General features: G+C 51.1%; 3 protein-coding genes across 3 annotated transcripts; all 3 read right to left on the bottom strand.

Annotated features, from left to right (window-relative positions):
• Positions 1-146: 146 nt before the first annotated feature.
• On the bottom strand, positions 147-1821 carry LOC130264241 (inositol 1,4,5-trisphosphate receptor-interacting protein-like 1). The gene is given in 2 exon segments (XM_056512282.1): positions 147-1458; positions 1460-1821. Coding segments are annotated over 2 exon segments (1674 nt in total).
• Positions 1822-6070: 4249 nt separating this feature from the next.
• On the bottom strand, positions 6071-8794 carry LOC130248327 (inositol 1,4,5-trisphosphate receptor-interacting protein-like 1). The gene is made up of 2 exons (XM_056482021.1): positions 8784-8794; positions 6071-8477 (listed from the first exon to the last, which is right to left on the bottom strand). The coding sequence occupies exon 2, from the start codon at positions 8472-8474 to the stop codon at positions 6801-6803; it is 1674 nt and encodes a 557-aa protein (XP_056337996.1). The 5' UTR covers positions 8475-8477; positions 8784-8794; the 3' UTR covers positions 6071-6800.
• Positions 8795-12155: 3361 nt separating this feature from the next.
• Positions 12156-15408, bottom strand: LOC130248395 (inositol 1,4,5-trisphosphate receptor-interacting protein-like 1). The gene is made up of 2 exons (XM_056482131.1): positions 15398-15408; positions 12156-15097 (listed from the first exon to the last, which is right to left on the bottom strand). Exon 2 carries the CDS (start codon positions 15092-15094, stop codon positions 13421-13423), a length of 1674 nt encoding a protein of 557 aa, XP_056338106.1. The 5' UTR covers positions 15095-15097; positions 15398-15408; the 3' UTR covers positions 12156-13420.
• Between the last annotated feature and the right edge of the window lie 2712 nt (positions 15409-18120).

The following is an 18120-nucleotide window of genomic DNA, read 5'->3' as shown; positions in this document are numbered from 1 at the left end:
CTGGCACGACCCTGCTGCTGCTGCTGCAAGGAGAACAGTGCAGCTTCCCTCTCTGTATCCCACATTCTGCCCTCTTCTGCCATGGCCTGGAAGGTTGTGCCAGGTGTGGGCCCCCACAAGCACAACTCCATGCAAGAGAGACACCTTCAGTCTTCATTGTCAAGGATCCGTTTGAGCCACCAATGCAGATCCACGTACTGACTCATGGCCTGGGAGTGGGCAATGGGATCCATCTCCAGGTCATGGAAGAGATTGTAATACACGGCCATTTGGACATCTGGGGGCAAACTGATCCCCTCAGGAAGCCTCCGGTTGCCCACAATGAAGTGGTTGAGGCGTCTCATTTGCACACATGTGCGAAGGCCCTCGCTGATGTCCAGCACTCGCCTCACAAAATGTCTCCTGCGCCACTGTGACACGGGTACCACGCTCAGGAGGTGCATGACAATAGTCTTGATGGTGTAGGTGGAAAAGCCCAAGCCCAGCTGCAGACGGGTGAAGAACTGCAGGCATTTGAGGTGCAAGCTGTCATAGGGGGCCCGCCTGGCGATGTACTTGAAGAACTTAATCTCTGCCACGGCGTAGCTCTCCGGCCACACTGTGCTTGAGGTATAGGCTTCTCGAGGCTCGCTGCTCACAAACACGTCCGAGTCGCCTTGTCTCACCCCAAAGAGCATCTCGATGCGGAAGCTTTCCCTGCCGTTGGTCACCTGGAATTGGCAGGAGCGTCTGCAGGGCAGCAGCACTAAATGCCAACTGTGGGACTGAAGCAAAGCCGGCCAGACTGCTCTCACCAGCTGGTAGAACCAGCGGGCAGTTTTGTGCACGTCCAGGTAGGAGTCGGTGCACAGCGTGTCAACGAGGCTGGGATCCTGCTTCGTCCTCAGCTCCTCCTCGGGCTGGTGCAGGAAGCACAGCATGTCCTTACCCCGCTGCGCCCTGCCGCAGGTGCACTCCTGCTGCACACGCACGCGGAAGTTCCTGACGCGCCTCTGCCCTGCAGTGTCCAGCTCCAGGTGGAAGCTGTGCCCTCGGGGAGGAGTCATGGGTACCAGCACCTGGTACACAACATCCTCCTCATGGGGACTCCAACCTTCAAAGGCACTGCCCACCCCAATGGCTTCTTGCAGGACTGGGTAGAAGGTGTCGGACAAGACGTGCCGAAAATAAAATGCAAAATTCTCCATGAGGAGACTTATCCACTGGCATCTTATAGGCAGGTCCTGCACTGGCCACTGGATGCGCTCCATTACCATTCTTCCAATTCTATCGTCATCATCCAGCTCCTCGTCTCCATTTGCAACATCACCTTCTTCATGTGCACCAGCGTTGTTGACTTCCTGTACATTGCCATCATGATTGTTGTTTTCCTCCCCATTCACATCATTGTCTTCATCTTCATCATCTTCTTCTCCTTCATTTCCCACATCGCCATCTTCATTTCCAGCACCTTCATCGATTACATCCAAAAAATCTGGCTTCGTTTTCATTCTCGCGATCGTTTACATCTTGATGCATGTCTCTCCTCAGGCTCCTTTTCCTCCACATGTACCACAAGGCCAAGAGAAGCAGCAGGAGCCCAGCAACAGCCCAGTGCTGCCAGAGCCACAAGGCAGAGCAGAGCAGGTCTCCCCAGTCCCACACACCCTGCTTCAGGGCCAGCTGCTCCACCTCCCGCTCCAGACGAATCTTCTCCTCTTCCTGGAGCTTGGCCCACGCCTCCATTCGCAGACGGGTCACCTCGTCCAATCCATCACCCACAGGCTGTGGGTACTGGAGTACACTTTGCAAGAGCAAGAACCACAAGACCCAGGTATCCATGGTCTGCAGGAGGATGGACAGAAGGCCATGAGTGGCGCTGGGAGGGAGGCAGCTGCCACTGGGGACAGCAGGGATGCCAGTCCCAGGGCTCTGGGGCAGGAAGGACAGGGCCCCAGGCAGCTGGCAAGCAGCGAGGCCTGTCCCACTGCCCCAGCAGCAGCAGCAGCAGCAGCAGCAGCAGCAGCAGCAGCAGCAGCAGCAGCAGCACCACGGTGCCCTGCCCAAGGCTCTCCCCCCATCAGGGGCTGTCCCTGCATGCAGGGGGAGAACCCAGCCCTGGGTGCAGCGTTTCTGTCCCAGCCCTTGTCCCCAGCCCGCCCTCCCCACCACGTGTGCACTCACCGCCTGCCCAAGCAATACAGGGCCAGCGCTACCTGCTGGGGCCTTTTATAGCTGCCCCCACTGTGACATGTCCCCCATGATGTCACACATGTGTCACAGAAAACCAGAGCCAGGCCAGCCCCGCCCTTTGTCCCCAGCCCAGCTCAGGCAGGAAGATTGCCAGGGTGTACTGGTTTAGGCAGCATTTCAGTGAATCTTCTTCAAAGAATTTCTCTTGGTCTTTCTCTGGTCTTTCTTATCAGCTACCCCACATTGGCAATCTCATCAATATCCATGTTTGGGGCATCTTTGAGGATCACTGAGTGTAAGCCTTGACTCCATGCTAAGCTACAGTTAAACCTCTGAGTTGATGAGGTTGGAAAAGCCCCTGAAGATCACACAGTCCAAGCACAAACTTAACACTGCCTACTCCACCAATCAGCCGGGTCCCACAATGCCACATCCACATGACTTTGAAATCTCTCTGAGGCTGCTGACTCAGCCATTTCACTGGGCATTGTGTTATCAGGTTTGATATGCTGTTTCCACGAAGAATATTTCCTAGAGAACCCTTCTATTGCTCCTGTGGTGCAACTTGAGGTAATATCTTCTGCTCATATTTTTGTTTCCTGGGAGAATATAATGACCCTAACCTGCCTGCAACCTCCCTCCAAATAGCTCTAGAGTACTATAAGGTTGCTCCGGAGTTGCTTTTTCTCGGTGCTAAACACCTCCACCTCTCTCAGCCCTTGTTCATCAGACTTGTGCTCCACACCATTCCCCAGCTCCATTTCCCTTCTGTGCACACACTCAAGCACATCTGTGCCTTTCTTGTTTTCAAGGGACCAAAAGTGAAAGCAGGATTTGAGGTACAGCCTCACCGCTGCCCTGTGGGGAAGGACAATCCCTGCTCAGCTGCTGCTGGCCTCACTGCTTCTGACAGAAGCTGGGATGCCTTTGGCTTCTTGCCAGTTTCCAGCCCCTCTTCCCCCAGCCTGTTCACTGCATGGGGTGGGAGAGACAAAAGCACAGGACCCAGCATTTTGCCTTCTTCTATCTCATACAGGTGGACTTGACACATCCATGACACCTGGCCAGATCCCTGAGTAGAGCCTTCCTATCCTCAGGCAGATCAACACTCCTGCCCTACTCATATTCATTTAGATTTTGATCCATTTGCTGATTTTCTCTAAAAAACCCTTCCCATGTGGCAGGATGTCAGTGAGGATTTTGTTAACATGAAGGCCACACTGAAGATGGGATCTGTGCACCCAAGAAAGACCCACTTGTTCTGGGGCCTTCCATGGCACTGGCAGCACAAGTGAGAGCCCTTCCTCGGCCTTGGTCTTCAACAAGGTCCCAGTTTGGGCAGACCCTGAATTCAGAATGAGGTCAAATACAGACTAAGACATATGGCAAGAGGGCTGCTAGGTCAATATGGGCTGGGCTGCTTCTGATCTGCTTGGATTTTTAATAGATTTGACTGGCATTTTCCGAGAGGGAATCTTTCATTCCACGCTGCACTATCTCCTTCCGTGCTTTGTGTACCCACACTTGTCATGCAACTTTCATCAAGAAAAATTGTAACAGCAACAAGGTCTATCTCTAGGGCCATCCATGAAGTGCTGGGCGCTCCCCTCCTCTGTATGCATGGTCAGCATGGGGCAAAGAAAGTCACCTGAATATACAATTCCCTCTCAAAATGCCTGCTTTGTTGGAAGATGTCTTTGCCCATTTAATCAAATACAGTTTGGCAGAAGGAAGGAAGGTCAGCTCTGACATAGTTTTGATCTCCTGGCAAAGAGATCAGGAAATACAGACAGACATCCCTGTTGTAAGTGCACTGGAATTATTTCTGCAGGACAGGAATCGACACAGAAAAAGTAAAGACAACCTCACCCTGCTTGGGAAACACCCAGCTAACATGGTTGAATAATTTTATAACTACATCGTGGCTTCTCCCCTCCAGAAAGTCTCAACTAATGTACAAGGCTGCCTGTGAGGTATCCATGGAATCACAGCAACAAAGCTTTGGGAAAAGGGGCTGGTTGAGGAAGACAATCTAGGCTTGCTAAATGAACTGGGCATGGCCCCAGTAAAGATTAAAATGTATGTAGAAGAAATTTTGAAGAAAAATGGTGAACTTTAAAGTAGGAATACTGCTGGAGGAAATGAAATGGAACCAAGCAGGGGAATATGTTGATAAAGAATCAAATAAAAACACAGCATTGCTGCACATTGACCCATGGAATGGCTCTGCCACCTGTGCTGCAAACCTCTAGCACAGAGCAACTCAACAGGCTGTGTCAGGAAACAATTCTTTCATCGTACAGTATAATATATATAAATAAATGTATGGAGAATGTATGCAGTGTAATTTTATTCTGTGATGAAATCTTCTAGGCAGGGCCTGTTCAGATGTGGCAAACCCAGGAATAAGCTCAGTAATTTGAAGGCAGATGTTCTCATTGGGGCAGTTTAGAAACTCTCTGTTACTTGGATAAATTGTATCCGATGTCCCATAACCTCTCCCTTAATTCAAGTAACATTTCAGGACTCCACTCTGTCTGTTGCAGCCGTACACCTCTGGTGTCGAGAAGGTTTCTCCACACAGGGAGATGCCCCAATGCCTCAGGGCACTCCCAGGCTGCTCCCTGGTCTCTAAGGCATCAAGGAGCCCGTGGCCTGGCTGCTGCACGGATCTCCCCGGCTCTCTCTCTGCCGGCCGCTCTGCAGAGCTCCCAGCTCCAGCTGGCAGGGCCTCAGCGCCCGCCCTGTGCCCTCCTGCCCCGGGGCCACAGCAGGCCCTGCTTGCTGCCCTCATGGTGGCCCTGCTGGCCCCGGGGCTCTGCAAGGGCTCCTGCGGGGGCACCTTCCTGCGGCCTTTCAGTCCCTGGCGGGCCCAGCACAGACCTGCCCAGGGCTGTGCACAAGGGCCTGCAGGGACAGCACCAGCCCAGGGGCTTCCCACGGACACAGGGCGGCCCCAGGCTGCAGATGGGGCAGAAATTCTTGGCTCTGAGGCCGCTCAGGCCCTGGCCCACGCTGCCCACAGCAGCTGAGGCTGCCCCAGCCCCGGCACTGATCCCAGGGGCCGCGTTGCACGGGGCTGGCAGCAACCCGGCCCAGAGCAAGCTGTCCCTGGCCTGGGCAGCAGGGCTGCAACAACATCATTTGTAAGGACCCTTCCAAGCCCGGCCCTTCTGGGATTCTGTGATCACAGGGGCCAGGGCCAGCTGGGCCTCATTGCTGATTAGAACCACTTCAGCACTGGAGCCTGTGGCTGAGTTCAAGGACACTGTGCACAAGCCCAGACTGCTCACAATGGGTGAGAGGAACCAATATCATAGATCTGGCTGAGATCAATACAGTTCTGCACAACGCACATTATTGAATAGTATTGTTTATTAAAAGAACAGAAAAGCAGTTTCTGGCCTGCCATACATACGTTCAGTAAGAATTGGGCATAATTATGTGTCTCAAGCAGACAGAGACACAATCTATGATTTTACTTGCACAAATAAAAATAATGTCTTAGGTGCAATATATGGTATCTTTACATTTTATATGTTATAAATATATCTATTTTTATGGCAATCTTTCCTGATATAATTGCACCAAGATCACTAATATATGTCACAGCAGATAATGACAATATATATATACAATATATTATTACTTAAAGAAAACTGCATAGAGAAACCTCAACACTAATTTTTTCATGTTATAATAGTTTCAGATTTCATATCTTTGATATTACTTATATTGGCACATTGCTTACTATTTTCTATTTTGCTTATTAAAAAGTAATTTATAAGGTATTCAGCATATCATATATGTACATAATATATATATCTGAAATTAAAATCTAGAATTTTATCTATACACATTTTTACGTTAGCCCCAACACAGATGATACAATGCTGACTTAGATATTTCCTTTCAGAGGACGAGGTGAAACACCATCCATTGACTGATCCTGGGCATAGCCCAGAGACTGTGGCCTCTCCCTCACCATTGAGAGTCAAGAACCATCTGAACACAATCTCTTGCAATGCACAGCAGGAAGACGCTGCTGGAGCAGCCCTGGACCACATGATCCAACCGCGTTTCCTTTCAAACATTCTCTCCTCTGAGATTCTGAAATTGACTTCTTTGACCAGAGGAAGCTCTGGGATGGCAAATGGACTCAAAGAAATAGGCGTGGGCAGTCACAGTCATGGTGGTAGTGGGACACTCTCTAACAAGTCCCCTGGAAATGATTACATCAGTTCTGACTCCCTGCGTTCCCTTTTGATCTGCAGGGAAGTTGTAGCACCAATTGCCACTGTCGACTCAGCAGCACCTTCTCCGTGTATTGCACACTGAGGTGTGTGTCAACTGTTTCCCGTGCTGTAGATTCTCCACACAGAGCACACAGAGCAGGAAAAGGAATAAAAGCATTTCCTCTGGCGAGCACCTCGATCTTTGTAGTCAGCAGGGTCAGCTCTGGGTGCAGTGCTGGAGAGAATGCTGGCACGACCCTGCTGCTGCTGCTGCAAGGAGAACAGTGCAGCTTCCCTCTCTGTATCCCACATTCTGCCCTCTTCTGCCATGGCCTGGAAGGTTGTGCCAGGTGTGGGCCCCCACAAACACAACTCCGTGCAAGAGAGACACCTTCAGTCTTCATTGTCAAGGATCCGTTTGAGCCACCGGTACAGATCCACGTACTGACTCATGGCCTGGGAGTGGGCAATGGGATCCAGCTCCAGGTCATGGAAGAGATTGTAATACACGGCCATTTGGACATCTGGGGGCAAACTGATCCCCTCAGGAAGCCTCCGGTTGCCCACAATGAAGTGGTTGAGGCGTCTCATTTGCACACATGTGCGAAGGCCCTCGCTGATGTCCAGCACTCGCCTCACAAAATGTCTCCTGCGCCACTGTGACACGGGTACCACGCTCAGGAGGTGCATGACAATAGTCTTGATGGTGTAGGTGGAAAAGCCCAAGCCCAGCTGCAGACGGGTGAAGAACTGCAGGCATTTGAGGTGCAAGCTGTCATAGGGGGCCCGCCTGGCGATGTACTTGAAGAACTTCATCTCTGCCACGGCGTAGCTCTCCGGCCACACTGTGCTTGAGGTATAGGCTTCTCGAGGCTCGCTGCTCACAAACACGTCCGAGTCGCCTTGTCTCACCCCAAAGAGCATCTCGATGCGGAAGCTTTCCCTGCCGTTGGTCACCTGGAATTGGCAGGAGCGTCTGCAGGGCAGCAGCACTAAATGCCAACTGTGGGACTGAAGCAAAGCCGGCCAGACTGCTCTCACCAGCTGGTAGAACCAGCGGGCAGTTTTGTGCACGTCCAGGTAGGAGTCGGTGCACAGCGTGTCAACGAGGCTGGGATCCTGCTTCGTCCTCAGCTCCTCCTCGGGCTGGTGCAGGAAGCACAGCATGTCCTTACCCCGCTGCGCCCTGCCGCAGGTGCACTCCTGCTGCACACGCACGCGGAAGTTCCTGACGCGCCTCTGCCCTGCAGTGTCCAGCTCCAGGTGGAAGCTGTGCCCTCGGGGAGGAGTCATGGGTACCAGCACCTGGTACACAACATCCTCCTCACGGGGACTCCAACCTTCAAAGGCACTGCCCACCCCAATGGCTTCTTGCAGGACTGGGTAGAAGGTGTCGGACAAGACGTGCCGAAAGTAAAATGCAAAATTCTCCATGAGGAGACTTATCCACTGGCATCTTATAGGCAGGTCCTGCACTGGCCACTGGATGCGCTCCATTACCATTCTTCCAATTCTATCGTCATCATCCAGCTCCTCGTCTCCATTTGCAACATCACCTTCTTCATGTGCACCAGCGTTGTTGACTTCCTGTACATTGCCATCATGATTGTTGTTTTCCTCCCCATTCACATCATTGTCTTCATCTTCATCATCTTCTTCTCCTTCATTTCCCACATCGCCATCTTCATTTCCAGCACCTTCATCGATTACATCCAAAAATCTGGCTTCGTTTTCATTCTCGCGATCGTTTACATCTTGATGCATGTCTCTCCTCAGGCTCCTTTTACTCCACATGTACCAAAAGGCCAAGAGAAGCAGCAGGAGCCCAGCAACAGCCCAGTGCTGCCAGAGCCACAAGGCAGAGCAGAGCAGGTCTCCCCAGTCCCACACACCCTGCTTCAGGGCCAGCTGCTCCATCTCCCGCTCCAGACGAATCTTCTCCTCTTCCTGGAGCTTGGCCCACGCCTCCATTCGCAGACGGGTCACCTCGTCCAATCCATCACCCACAGGCTGTGGGTACTGGAGTACACTTTGCAAGAGCAAGAACCACAAGACCCAGGTATCCATGGTCTGCAGGAGGATGGACAGAAGGCCATGAGTGGCGCTGGGAGGGAGGCAGCTGCCACTGGGGACAGCAGGGATGCCAGTCCCAGGGCTCTGGGGCAGGAAGGACAGGGCCCCAGGCAGCTGGCAAGCAGCGAGGCCTGTCCCACTGCCCCAGCAGCAGCAGCAGCAGCAGCAGCACGGTGCCCTGCCCAAGGCTCTCCCCCCATCAGGGGCTGTCCCTGCATGCAGGGGGAGAACCCAGCCCTGGGTGCAGCGTTTCTGTCCCAGCCCTTGTCCCCAGCCCGCCCTCCCCACCACGTGTGCACTCACCGCCTGCCCAAGCAATACAGGGCCAGCGTTACCTGCTGGGGCCTTTTATAGCTGCCCCCACTGTGACATGTCCCCCATGATGTCACACATGTGTCACAGAACCCCGGAGCCAGGCCAGCCCCGCCCTTTGTCCCCAGCCCAGCTCAGGCAGGAAGATTGCCAGGGTGTACTGGTTTAGGCAGCATTTCAGTGAATCTTCTTCAAAGAATTTCTCTTGGTCTTTCTCTGGTCTTTCTTATCAGCTACCCCACATTGGCAATCTCATCAATATCCATGTTTGGGGCATCTTTGAGGATCACTGAGTGTAAGCCTTGACTCCATGCTAAGCTACAGTTAAACCTCTGAGTTGATGAGGTTGGAAAAGACCCTGAAGATCACACAGTCCAAGCACAAACTTAACACTGCCTACTCCACCAATCAGCCGGGTCCCACAATGCCACATCCACATGACTTTGAAATCTCTCTGAGGCTGCTGACTCAGCCATTTCACTGGGCATTGTGTTATCAGGTTTGATATGCTGTTTCCACGAAGAATATTTCCTAGAGAACCCTTCTATTGCTCCTGTGGTGCAACTTGAGGTAATATCTTCTGCTCATATTTTTGTTTCCTGGGAGAATATAATGACCCTGACCTGCCTGCAACCTCCCTCCAAATAGCTCTAGAGTACTATAAGGTTGCTCCGGAGTTGCTTTTTCTCGGTGCTAAACACCTCCACCTCTCTCAGCCCTTGTTCATCAGACTTGTGCTCCACACCATTCCCCAGCTCCATTTCCCTTCTGTGCACACACTCAAGCACATCTGTGCCTTTCTTGTTTTCAAGGGACCAAAAGTGAAAGCAGGATTTGAGGTACAGCCTCACCGCTGCCCTGTGGGGAAGGACAATCCCTGCTCAGCTGCTGCTGGCCTCACTGCTTCTGACAGAAGCTGGGATGCCTTTGGCTTCTTGCCAGTTTCCAGCCCCTCTTCCCCCAGCCTGTTCACTGCATGGGGTGGGAGAGACAAAAGCACAGGACCCAGCATTTTGCCTTCTTCTATCTCATACAGGTGGACTTGACACATCCATGACACCTGGCCAGATCCCTGAGTAGAGCCTTCCTATCCTCAGGCAGATCAACACTCCTGCCCTACTCATATTCATTTAGATTTTGATCCATTTGCTGATTTTCTCTAAAAAACCCTTCCCATGTGCCAGGATGTCAGTGAGGATTTTGTTAACATGAAGGCCACACTGAAGATGGGATCTGTGCACCCAAGAAAGGCCCACTTGTTCTGGGGCCTTCCATGGCACTGGCAGCACAAGTGAGAGCCCTTCCTCGGCCTTGGTCTTCAACAAGGTCCCAGTTTGGGCAGACCCTGAATTCAGTATGAGGTCAAATACAGACTAAGACATATGGCAAGAGGGCTGCTAGGTCAATATGGGCTGGGCTGCTTCTGATCTGCTTGGATTTTTAATAGATTTAACTGGCATTTTCCGAGAGGGAATCTTTCATTCCACGCTGCACTATCTCCTTCCGTGCTTTGTGTACCCACACTTGTCATGCAACTTCCATCAAGAAAAATTGTAACAGCAACAAGGTCTATCTCTAGGGCCATCCATGAAGTGCTGGGCGCTCCCCTCCTCTGTATGCATGGTCAGCATGGGGCAAAGAAAGTCACCTGAATATACAATTCCCTCTCAAAATGCCTGCTTTGTTGGAAGATGTCTTTGCCCATTTTAATCAAATACAGTTTGGCAGAAGGAAGGAAGGTCAGCTCTGCCATAGTTTTGATCTCCTGGCAAAGAGATCAGGAAATACAGACAGACATCCCTGTTGTAAGTGCACTGGAATTATTCCTGCAGGACAGGAATTGACACAGAAAAAGTAAAGACAACCTCACCCTGCTTGGGAAACACCCAGCTAACATGGTTGAATAATTTTATAACTACATCGTGGCTTCTCCCCTCCAGAAAGTCTCAACTAATGTACAAGGCTGCCTGTGAGGTATCCATGGAATCACAGCAACAAAGCTTTGGGGAAAGGGGCTGGTTGAGGAAGACAATCTAGGCTTGCTAAATGAACTGGGCATGGCCCCAGTAAAGATTAAAATGTATGTAGAAGAAATTTTGAAGAAAAATGGTGAACTTTAAAGTAGGAATACCGCTGGAGGAAATGAAATGGAACCAAGCAGGGGAATATGTTGATAAAGAATCAAATAAAAACACAGCATTGCTGCACATTGACCCATGGAATGGCTCTGCCACCTGTGCTGCAAACCTCTAGCACAGAGCAACTCAACAGGCTGCGTCAGGAAACAATTCTTTCATCGTACAGTATAATATATATAAATAAATGTATGGAGAATGTATGCAGTGTAATTTTATTCTGTGATGAAATCTTCTAGGCAGGGCCTGTTCAGATGTGGCAAACCCAGGAATAAGCTCAGTAATTTGAAGGCAGATGTTCTCATTGGGGCAGTTTAGAAACTCTCTGTTACTTGGATAAATTGTATCCGATGTCCCATGGCCTCTCCCTTAATTCAAGTAACATTTCAGGGCTCCACTCTGTCTGTTGCAGCCGTACACCTCTGGTGTCGAGAAGGTTTCTCCACACAGGGAGATGCCCCAATGCCTCAGGGCACTCCCAGGCTGCTCCCTGGTCTCTAAGGCATCAAGGAGCCCGTGGCCTGGCTGCTGCACGGATCTCCCCGGCTCTCTCTCTGCCGGCCGCTCTGCAGAGCTCCCAGCTCCAGCTGGCAGGGCCTCAGCGCCCGCCCTGTGCCCTCCTGCCCCGGGGCCACAGCAGGCCCTGCTTGCTGCCCTCATGGTGGCCCTGCTGGCCCCGGGGCTCTGCAAGGGCTCCTGCGGGGGCACCTTCCTGCGGCCTTTCAGTCCCTGGCGGGCCCAGCACAGACCTGCCCAGGGCTGTGCACAAGGGCCTGCAGGGACAGCACCAGCCCAGGGGCTTCCCACGGACACAGGGCGGCCCCAGGCTGCAGATGGGGCAGAAATTCTTGGCTCTGAGGCCGCTCAGGCCCTGGCCCACGCTGCCCACAGCAGCTGAGGCTGCCCCAGCCCCGGCACTGATCCCAGGGGCCGCGTTGCACGGGGCTGGCAGCAACCCGGCCCAGAGCAAGCTGTCCCTGGCCTGGGCAGCAGGGCTGCAACAACATCATTTGTAAGGACCCTTCCAAGCCCGGCCCTTCTGGGATTCTGTGATCACAGGGGCCAGGGCCAGCTGGGCCTCATTGCTGATTAGAACCACTTCAGCACTGGAGCCTGTGGCTGAGTTCAAGGACACTGTGCACAAGCCCAGACTGCTCACAATGGGTGAGAGGAACCAATATCATAGATCTGGCTGAGATCAATACAGTTCTGCACAACGCACATTATTGAATAGTATTGTTTATTAAAAGAACAGAAAAGCAGTTTCTGGCCTGCCATACATACGTTCAGTAAGAATTGGGCATAATTATGTGTCTCAAGCAGACAGAGACACAATCTATGATTTTACTTGCACAAATAAAAATAATGTCTTAGGTGCAATATATGGTATCTTTACATTTTATATGTTATAAATATATCTATTTTTATGGCAATCTTTCCTGATATAATTGCACCAAGATCACTAATATATGTCACAGCAGATAATGACAATATATATATACAATATATTATTACTTAAAGAAAACTGCATAGAGAAACCTCAACACTAATTTTTTCATGTTATAATAGTTTCATATTTCATATCTTTGATATTACTTATATTGGCACATTGCTTACTATTTTCTATTTTGCTTATTAAAAAGTAATTTATAAGGTATTCAGCATATCATATATGTACATAATATATATATCTGAAATTAAAATCTAGAATTTTATCTATACACATTTTTACGTTAGCCCCAACACAGATGATACAATGCTGACTTAGATATTTCCTTTCAGAGGACAAGTTGAAACACCATCCATTGACTGATCCTGTGCATTGCCCAGAGACTGTGGCCTCTCCCTCACCATTGAGAGTCAAGAACCATCTGAACACAATCTCTTGCAATGCACAGCAGGAAGACGCTGCTGGAGCAGCCCTGGACCACATGATCCAACCGCGTTTCCTTTCAAACATTCTCTCCTCTGAGATTCTGAAATTGACTTCTTTGACCAGAGGAAGCTCTGGGATGGCAAATGGACTCAAAGAAATAGGCGTGGGCAGTCACAGTCATGGTGGTAGTGGGACACTCTCTAACAAGTCCCCTGGAAATGATTACATCAGTTCTGACTCCCTGCGTTCCCTTTGATCTGCAGGGAAGTTGTAGCACCAATTGCCACTGTCGACTCAGCAGCACCTTCTCCGTGTATTGCACACTGAGGTGTGTGTCAACTGTTTCCCGTGCTGTAGATTCTCCACACAGAGCCCAGAGAGCAGGAAAAGGAATAAAAGCATTTCCTCTGGCGAGCACCTCGATCTTTGTAGTCAGCAGGGTCAGCTCTGGGTGCAGTGCTGGAGAGAATGCTGGCACGACCCTGCTGCTGCTGCTGCAAGGAGAACAGTGCAGCTTCCCTCTCTGTATCCCACATTCTGCCCTCTTCTGCCATGGCCTGGAAGGTTGTGCCAGGTGTGGGCCCCCACAAGCACAACTCCATGCAAGAGAGACACCTTCAGTCTTCATTGTCAAGGATCCGTTTGAGCCACCGGTACAGATCCACGTACTGACTCATGGCCTGGGAGTGGGCAATGGGATCCATCTCCAGGTCATGGAAGAGATTGTAATACACGGCCATTTGGACATCTGGGGGCAAACTGATCCCCTCAGGAAGCCTCCGGTTGCCCACAATGAAGTGGTTGAGGCGTCTCATTTGCACACATGTGCGAAGGCCCTCGCTGATGTCCAGCACTCGCCTCACAAAATGTCTCCTGCGCCACTGTGACACGGGTACCACGCTCAGGAGGTGCATGACAATAGTCTTGATGGTGTAGGTGGAAAAGCCCAAGCCCAGCTGCAGACGGGTGAAGAACTGCAGGCATTTGAGGTGCAAGCTGTCATAGGGGGCCCGCCTGGCGATGTACTTGAAGAACTTCATCTCTGCCACGGCGTAGCTCTCCGGCCACACTGTGCTTGAGGTATAGGCTTCTCGAGGCTCGCTGCTCACAAACACGTCCGAGTCGCCTTGTCTCACCCCAAAGAGCATCTCGATGCGGAAGCTTTCCCTGCCGTTGGTCACCTGGAATTGGCAGGAGCGTCTGCAGGGCAGCAGCACTAAATGCCAACTGTGGGACTGAAGCAAAGCCGGCCAGACTGCTCTCACCAGCTGGTAGAACCAGCGGGCAGTTTTGTGCACGTCCAGGTAGGAGTCGGTGCACAGCGTGTCAACGAGGCTGGGATCCTGCTTCGTCCTCAGCTCCTCCTCGGGCTGGTGCAGGAAGCACAGCATGTCCTTACCCCGCTGCGCCCTGCCGCAGGTGCACTCCTGCTGCACACGCACGCGGAAGTTCCTGACGCGCCTCTGCCCTGCAGTGTCCAGCTCCAGGTGGAAGCTGTGCCCTCGGGGAGGAGTCATGGGTACCAGCACCTGGTACACAACATCCTCCTCACGGGGACTCCAACCTTCAAAGGCACTGCCCACCCCAATGGCTCCCTGCAGGACTGGGTAGAAGGTGTCGGACAAGACGTGCCGAAAGTAAAATGCAAAATTCTCCATGAGGAGACTTATCCACTGGCATCTTATAGGCAGGTCCTGCACTGGCCACTGGATGCGCTCCATTACCATTCTTCCAATTCTATCGTCATCATCCAGCTCCTCGTCTCCATTTGCAACATCACCTTCTTCATGTGCACCAGCGTTGTTGACTTCCTGTACATTGCCATCATGATTGTTGTTTTCCTCCCCATTTACTCCATTGTCTTCATCTTCATCATCTTCTTCTCCTTCATTTCCCACATCGCCATCTTCATTTCCAGCACCTTCATCGATTACATCCAAAAATCTGGCTTCGTTTTCATTCTCGCGATCGTTTACATCTTGATGCATGTCTCTCCTCAGCCTCCTTTTCCTCCACATGTACCACAAGGCCAAGAGAAGCAGCAGGAGCCCAGCAACAGCCCAGTGCTGCCAGAGCCACAAGGCAGAGCAGAGCAGATCTCCCCAGTCCCACACACCCTGCTTCAGGGCCAGCTGCTCCACCTCCCGCTCCAGACGAATCTTCTCCTCTTCCTGGAGCTTGGCCCACGCCTCCATTCGCAGACGGGTCACCTCGTCCAATCCATCACCCACAGGCTGTGGGTACTGGAGTACACTTTGCAAGAGCAAGAACCACAAGACCCAGGTATCCATGGTCTGCAGGAGGATGGACAGAAGGCCATGAGTGGCGCTGGGAGGGAGGCAGCTGCCACTGGGGACAGCAGGGACGCCAGTCCCAGGGCTCTGGGGCAGGAAGGACAGGGCCCCAGGCAGCTGGCAAGCAGCGAGGCCTGTCTCACTGCCCCAGCAGCAGCAGCAGCAGCACGGTGCCCTGCCCAAGGCTCTCCCCCCATCAGGGGCTGTCCCTGCATGCAGGGGGAGAACCCAGCCCTGGGTGCAGCGTTTCTGTCCCAGCCCTTGTCCCCAGCCCGCCCTCCCCACCACGTGTGCACTCACCGCCTGCCCAAGCAATACAGGGCCAGCGTTACCTGCTGGGGCCTTTTATAGCTGCCCCCACTGTGACATGTCCCCCATGATGTCACACATGTGTCACAGAACCCCAGAGCCACGCCAGCCCCACCCTTTGTCCCCAGCCCAGCTCAGGCAGGAAGATTGGCCAGGGTGTACTGGTTTAGGCACCATTTCAGTGAATCTTCTTCAAAGAACTTCTCTTGTTATTTCTCTGGTCTTTCTTATCAGCTGCCCTGGATTGGCAATCTCATCAATATTCATGTTGGACAGCACCTTTGAGGATCACTGAGTGTAAACCTTGACTCCAAGCTGAGTTTAAAATTTTGAGTTATTGGTCTGAGTCAATGGGGTTGGAAAAGCCCCTGAAGATCACACAGTCCAAGCACAAACTTAACACTGCCTATTCCACCAATCAGCTGGGTTCCACAATGCCACATCCACATGACTTTGAAATCTCTCTGAGGCTGCTGACTCAGCCATTTCACTGGGCAGCCTGTTCCCAAGCTTGATATCCTTTTTCTTCTAAAAAAATTTCCTTGATATCGTATCCAAAGCTCCTGTGATGGAAGTTAAGCTAATTTCTTCTGCTCAATTTCATTGTTCCCTGAGAGACTATAATGATTGTAACCTGCCTGCAACCATCCTCCAATAAGCTTTAGAGTCCTATAAGGTCGCCCTGGAGTTGCTTTTCCTCTGTGCTAAACATCTCCACCTCCCTCAGTCCTTCTTCATCAGACTTGTGCACCAGACCATTCCCCAGCTCAATTTCCATTCTGTGCACCCACTGAAGCAATTATACATGTATTTCTTGTTGTGTAGGGACCAAAAGTGAAAGCAGGATTTGAGGTACAGCCTCTCCACTGCCCTGTGGAGGAGGAACATCACCATATTTTTCTTGCTGGCTTCACTGCTTCTGACAGAAGCTGTGATGCCATTGCCTTCTTGCCAGGTTCCAGCCCCTCTTCCCCCAGCCTGTTCACTGCATGGGGTGGGAGAGCCAGTGGGCAGGGCATTGCATTTTGCTTTCTTCTATCTCATTCAGGTGGACTTGACCCATCCATTACACCTGGCTAAATCCCTTAGAAGCACCTTCCTATCCTCTGGCAGACCAAAACTCCTGCCCTACTCATTTTTGCTTAGATTTAACTCCATTTGCTGACCTTCTCTAAAAGTGCACTGGGATGTCAGTGAGGATTTTGCTAACGTGAAGGCCACACTGTGAAGATGGGATCAGTGCACCCAAGAAATGCCCTCTTGCTCTGGGGCCTTCCATGGCACTGGCAGCACAATTGAGAGCCCTTTTTTGGGCTTGCCTTCAGCAAGGTCCCAGTTTGGGCAAACCCTGAATTCCCTATTAGGTCAAAAACAAATGAAGACACATGGCAAGAGGTCTCCTAGGTCAATATGTGCTGGGCTGCTTCTGTTCTGCTTGAATTTTTGATAGGTTTTACTGGCACTTTCTGAGACTGAATCATTGTTTCCATGCTGCACACTCTTCTTTCAAGGTTTTTTCCAGTCACAGTTGCCATTCAACTTCCATCAAGAAAAATTGTAACAGCAACAAGGTCTATTTCTGGGGCCATCCATGAAGAGTTGCACACAATCCTTTTCTCTATGCATGGTCAGCAGGGGGGCAATAAAAGTCACCTGAATAAAACTTTCCCTCTAGAAATGATTGCTTCTTTGGAAGATGTCTTTGCCTATGTTAATCAACTACGATTTGGCTGAAGGAAGGAAGGAAGGTCGGCTCTGAAATCATTTTGCCCTCCTTGTGAAAAGGTCAGATAATAGAGTCAAACATGCCTGTGTTAAGTGCAGTGGAAATATTCCTATAGGACAGGAACTGATGCAGAACATGTAAAAGGCAACCCCATCATATTTGGGCAACAACCTGCTAAAACGGTTGAAAAATTTCATGACTTTTAGTTGCTTTTCCTGTCCAGGATGTCTCAATTGGAGTACAAGGCTGCCCGTGAAGTATCCATGAAATCACAGCATCAGGGTTTTGGGAAAGGGGCGGGTAGATGAAGAAAAGTCAGGCACACTAAATGTGCTGGGCATGCCCTACAGAAAAACTAAAAGATGCGAAGAAAAATTTTTTAGGATAAACTGGAGAACTCTAAAATAGGAATACTACTAGAGGAAATGGAATGGAACCAAGCAGGGAATATGTTGATAAAGAACCAAATAAAAACACAGCACTGCTGCACATTGACCCATGGAATGGCTCTGCCACCTGTGCTGCAAACCTCTAGCTCAGAGCAACTCAACAGGCTGTGTCAGGAAACAATTCTTTCATCGTACGGTATAAGATATATAAATAAATGTATGGAGAATGTATGCAGTGTAACTTTATTCTGTGGTGAAATCTTCTAGGCAGGGCCTGTTCAGATGTGGTAAACCCAGGAATAACCTCAGTAATTTGAAGGCAAAGGGAAAGCTTAGGAAGTCTGTGTTAATTGAATCAATTGTATCCGATAGCCCTTGGCCTCTCCCTTAATTCAAGTAACATTTCAGGACTCCACTCTGTCTGTGTCAGCCATACACCTCTGGTGTCGAGAAGGTTTCTCCACACAGGGAGATGCCCCAATGCCTCAGGGCACTCCCAGGCTGCTCCCTGGTCTCTAAGGCATCAAGGAGCCCGTGGCCTGGCTGCTGCACGGATCTCCCCGGCTCTCTCTCTGCCGGCCGCTCTGCAGAGCTCCCAG

This window comes from Oenanthe melanoleuca, chromosome 1A, assembly GCF_029582105.1.
Source record: "Oenanthe melanoleuca isolate GR-GAL-2019-014 chromosome 1A, OMel1.0, whole genome shotgun sequence".
Classification (NCBI taxonomy): Eukaryota; Metazoa; Chordata; class Aves; order Passeriformes; family Muscicapidae; genus Oenanthe; species Oenanthe melanoleuca.
Note: the sequence above shows the minus strand (reverse complement) of the source record. Positions and strands in the feature narration are given on the sequence as shown.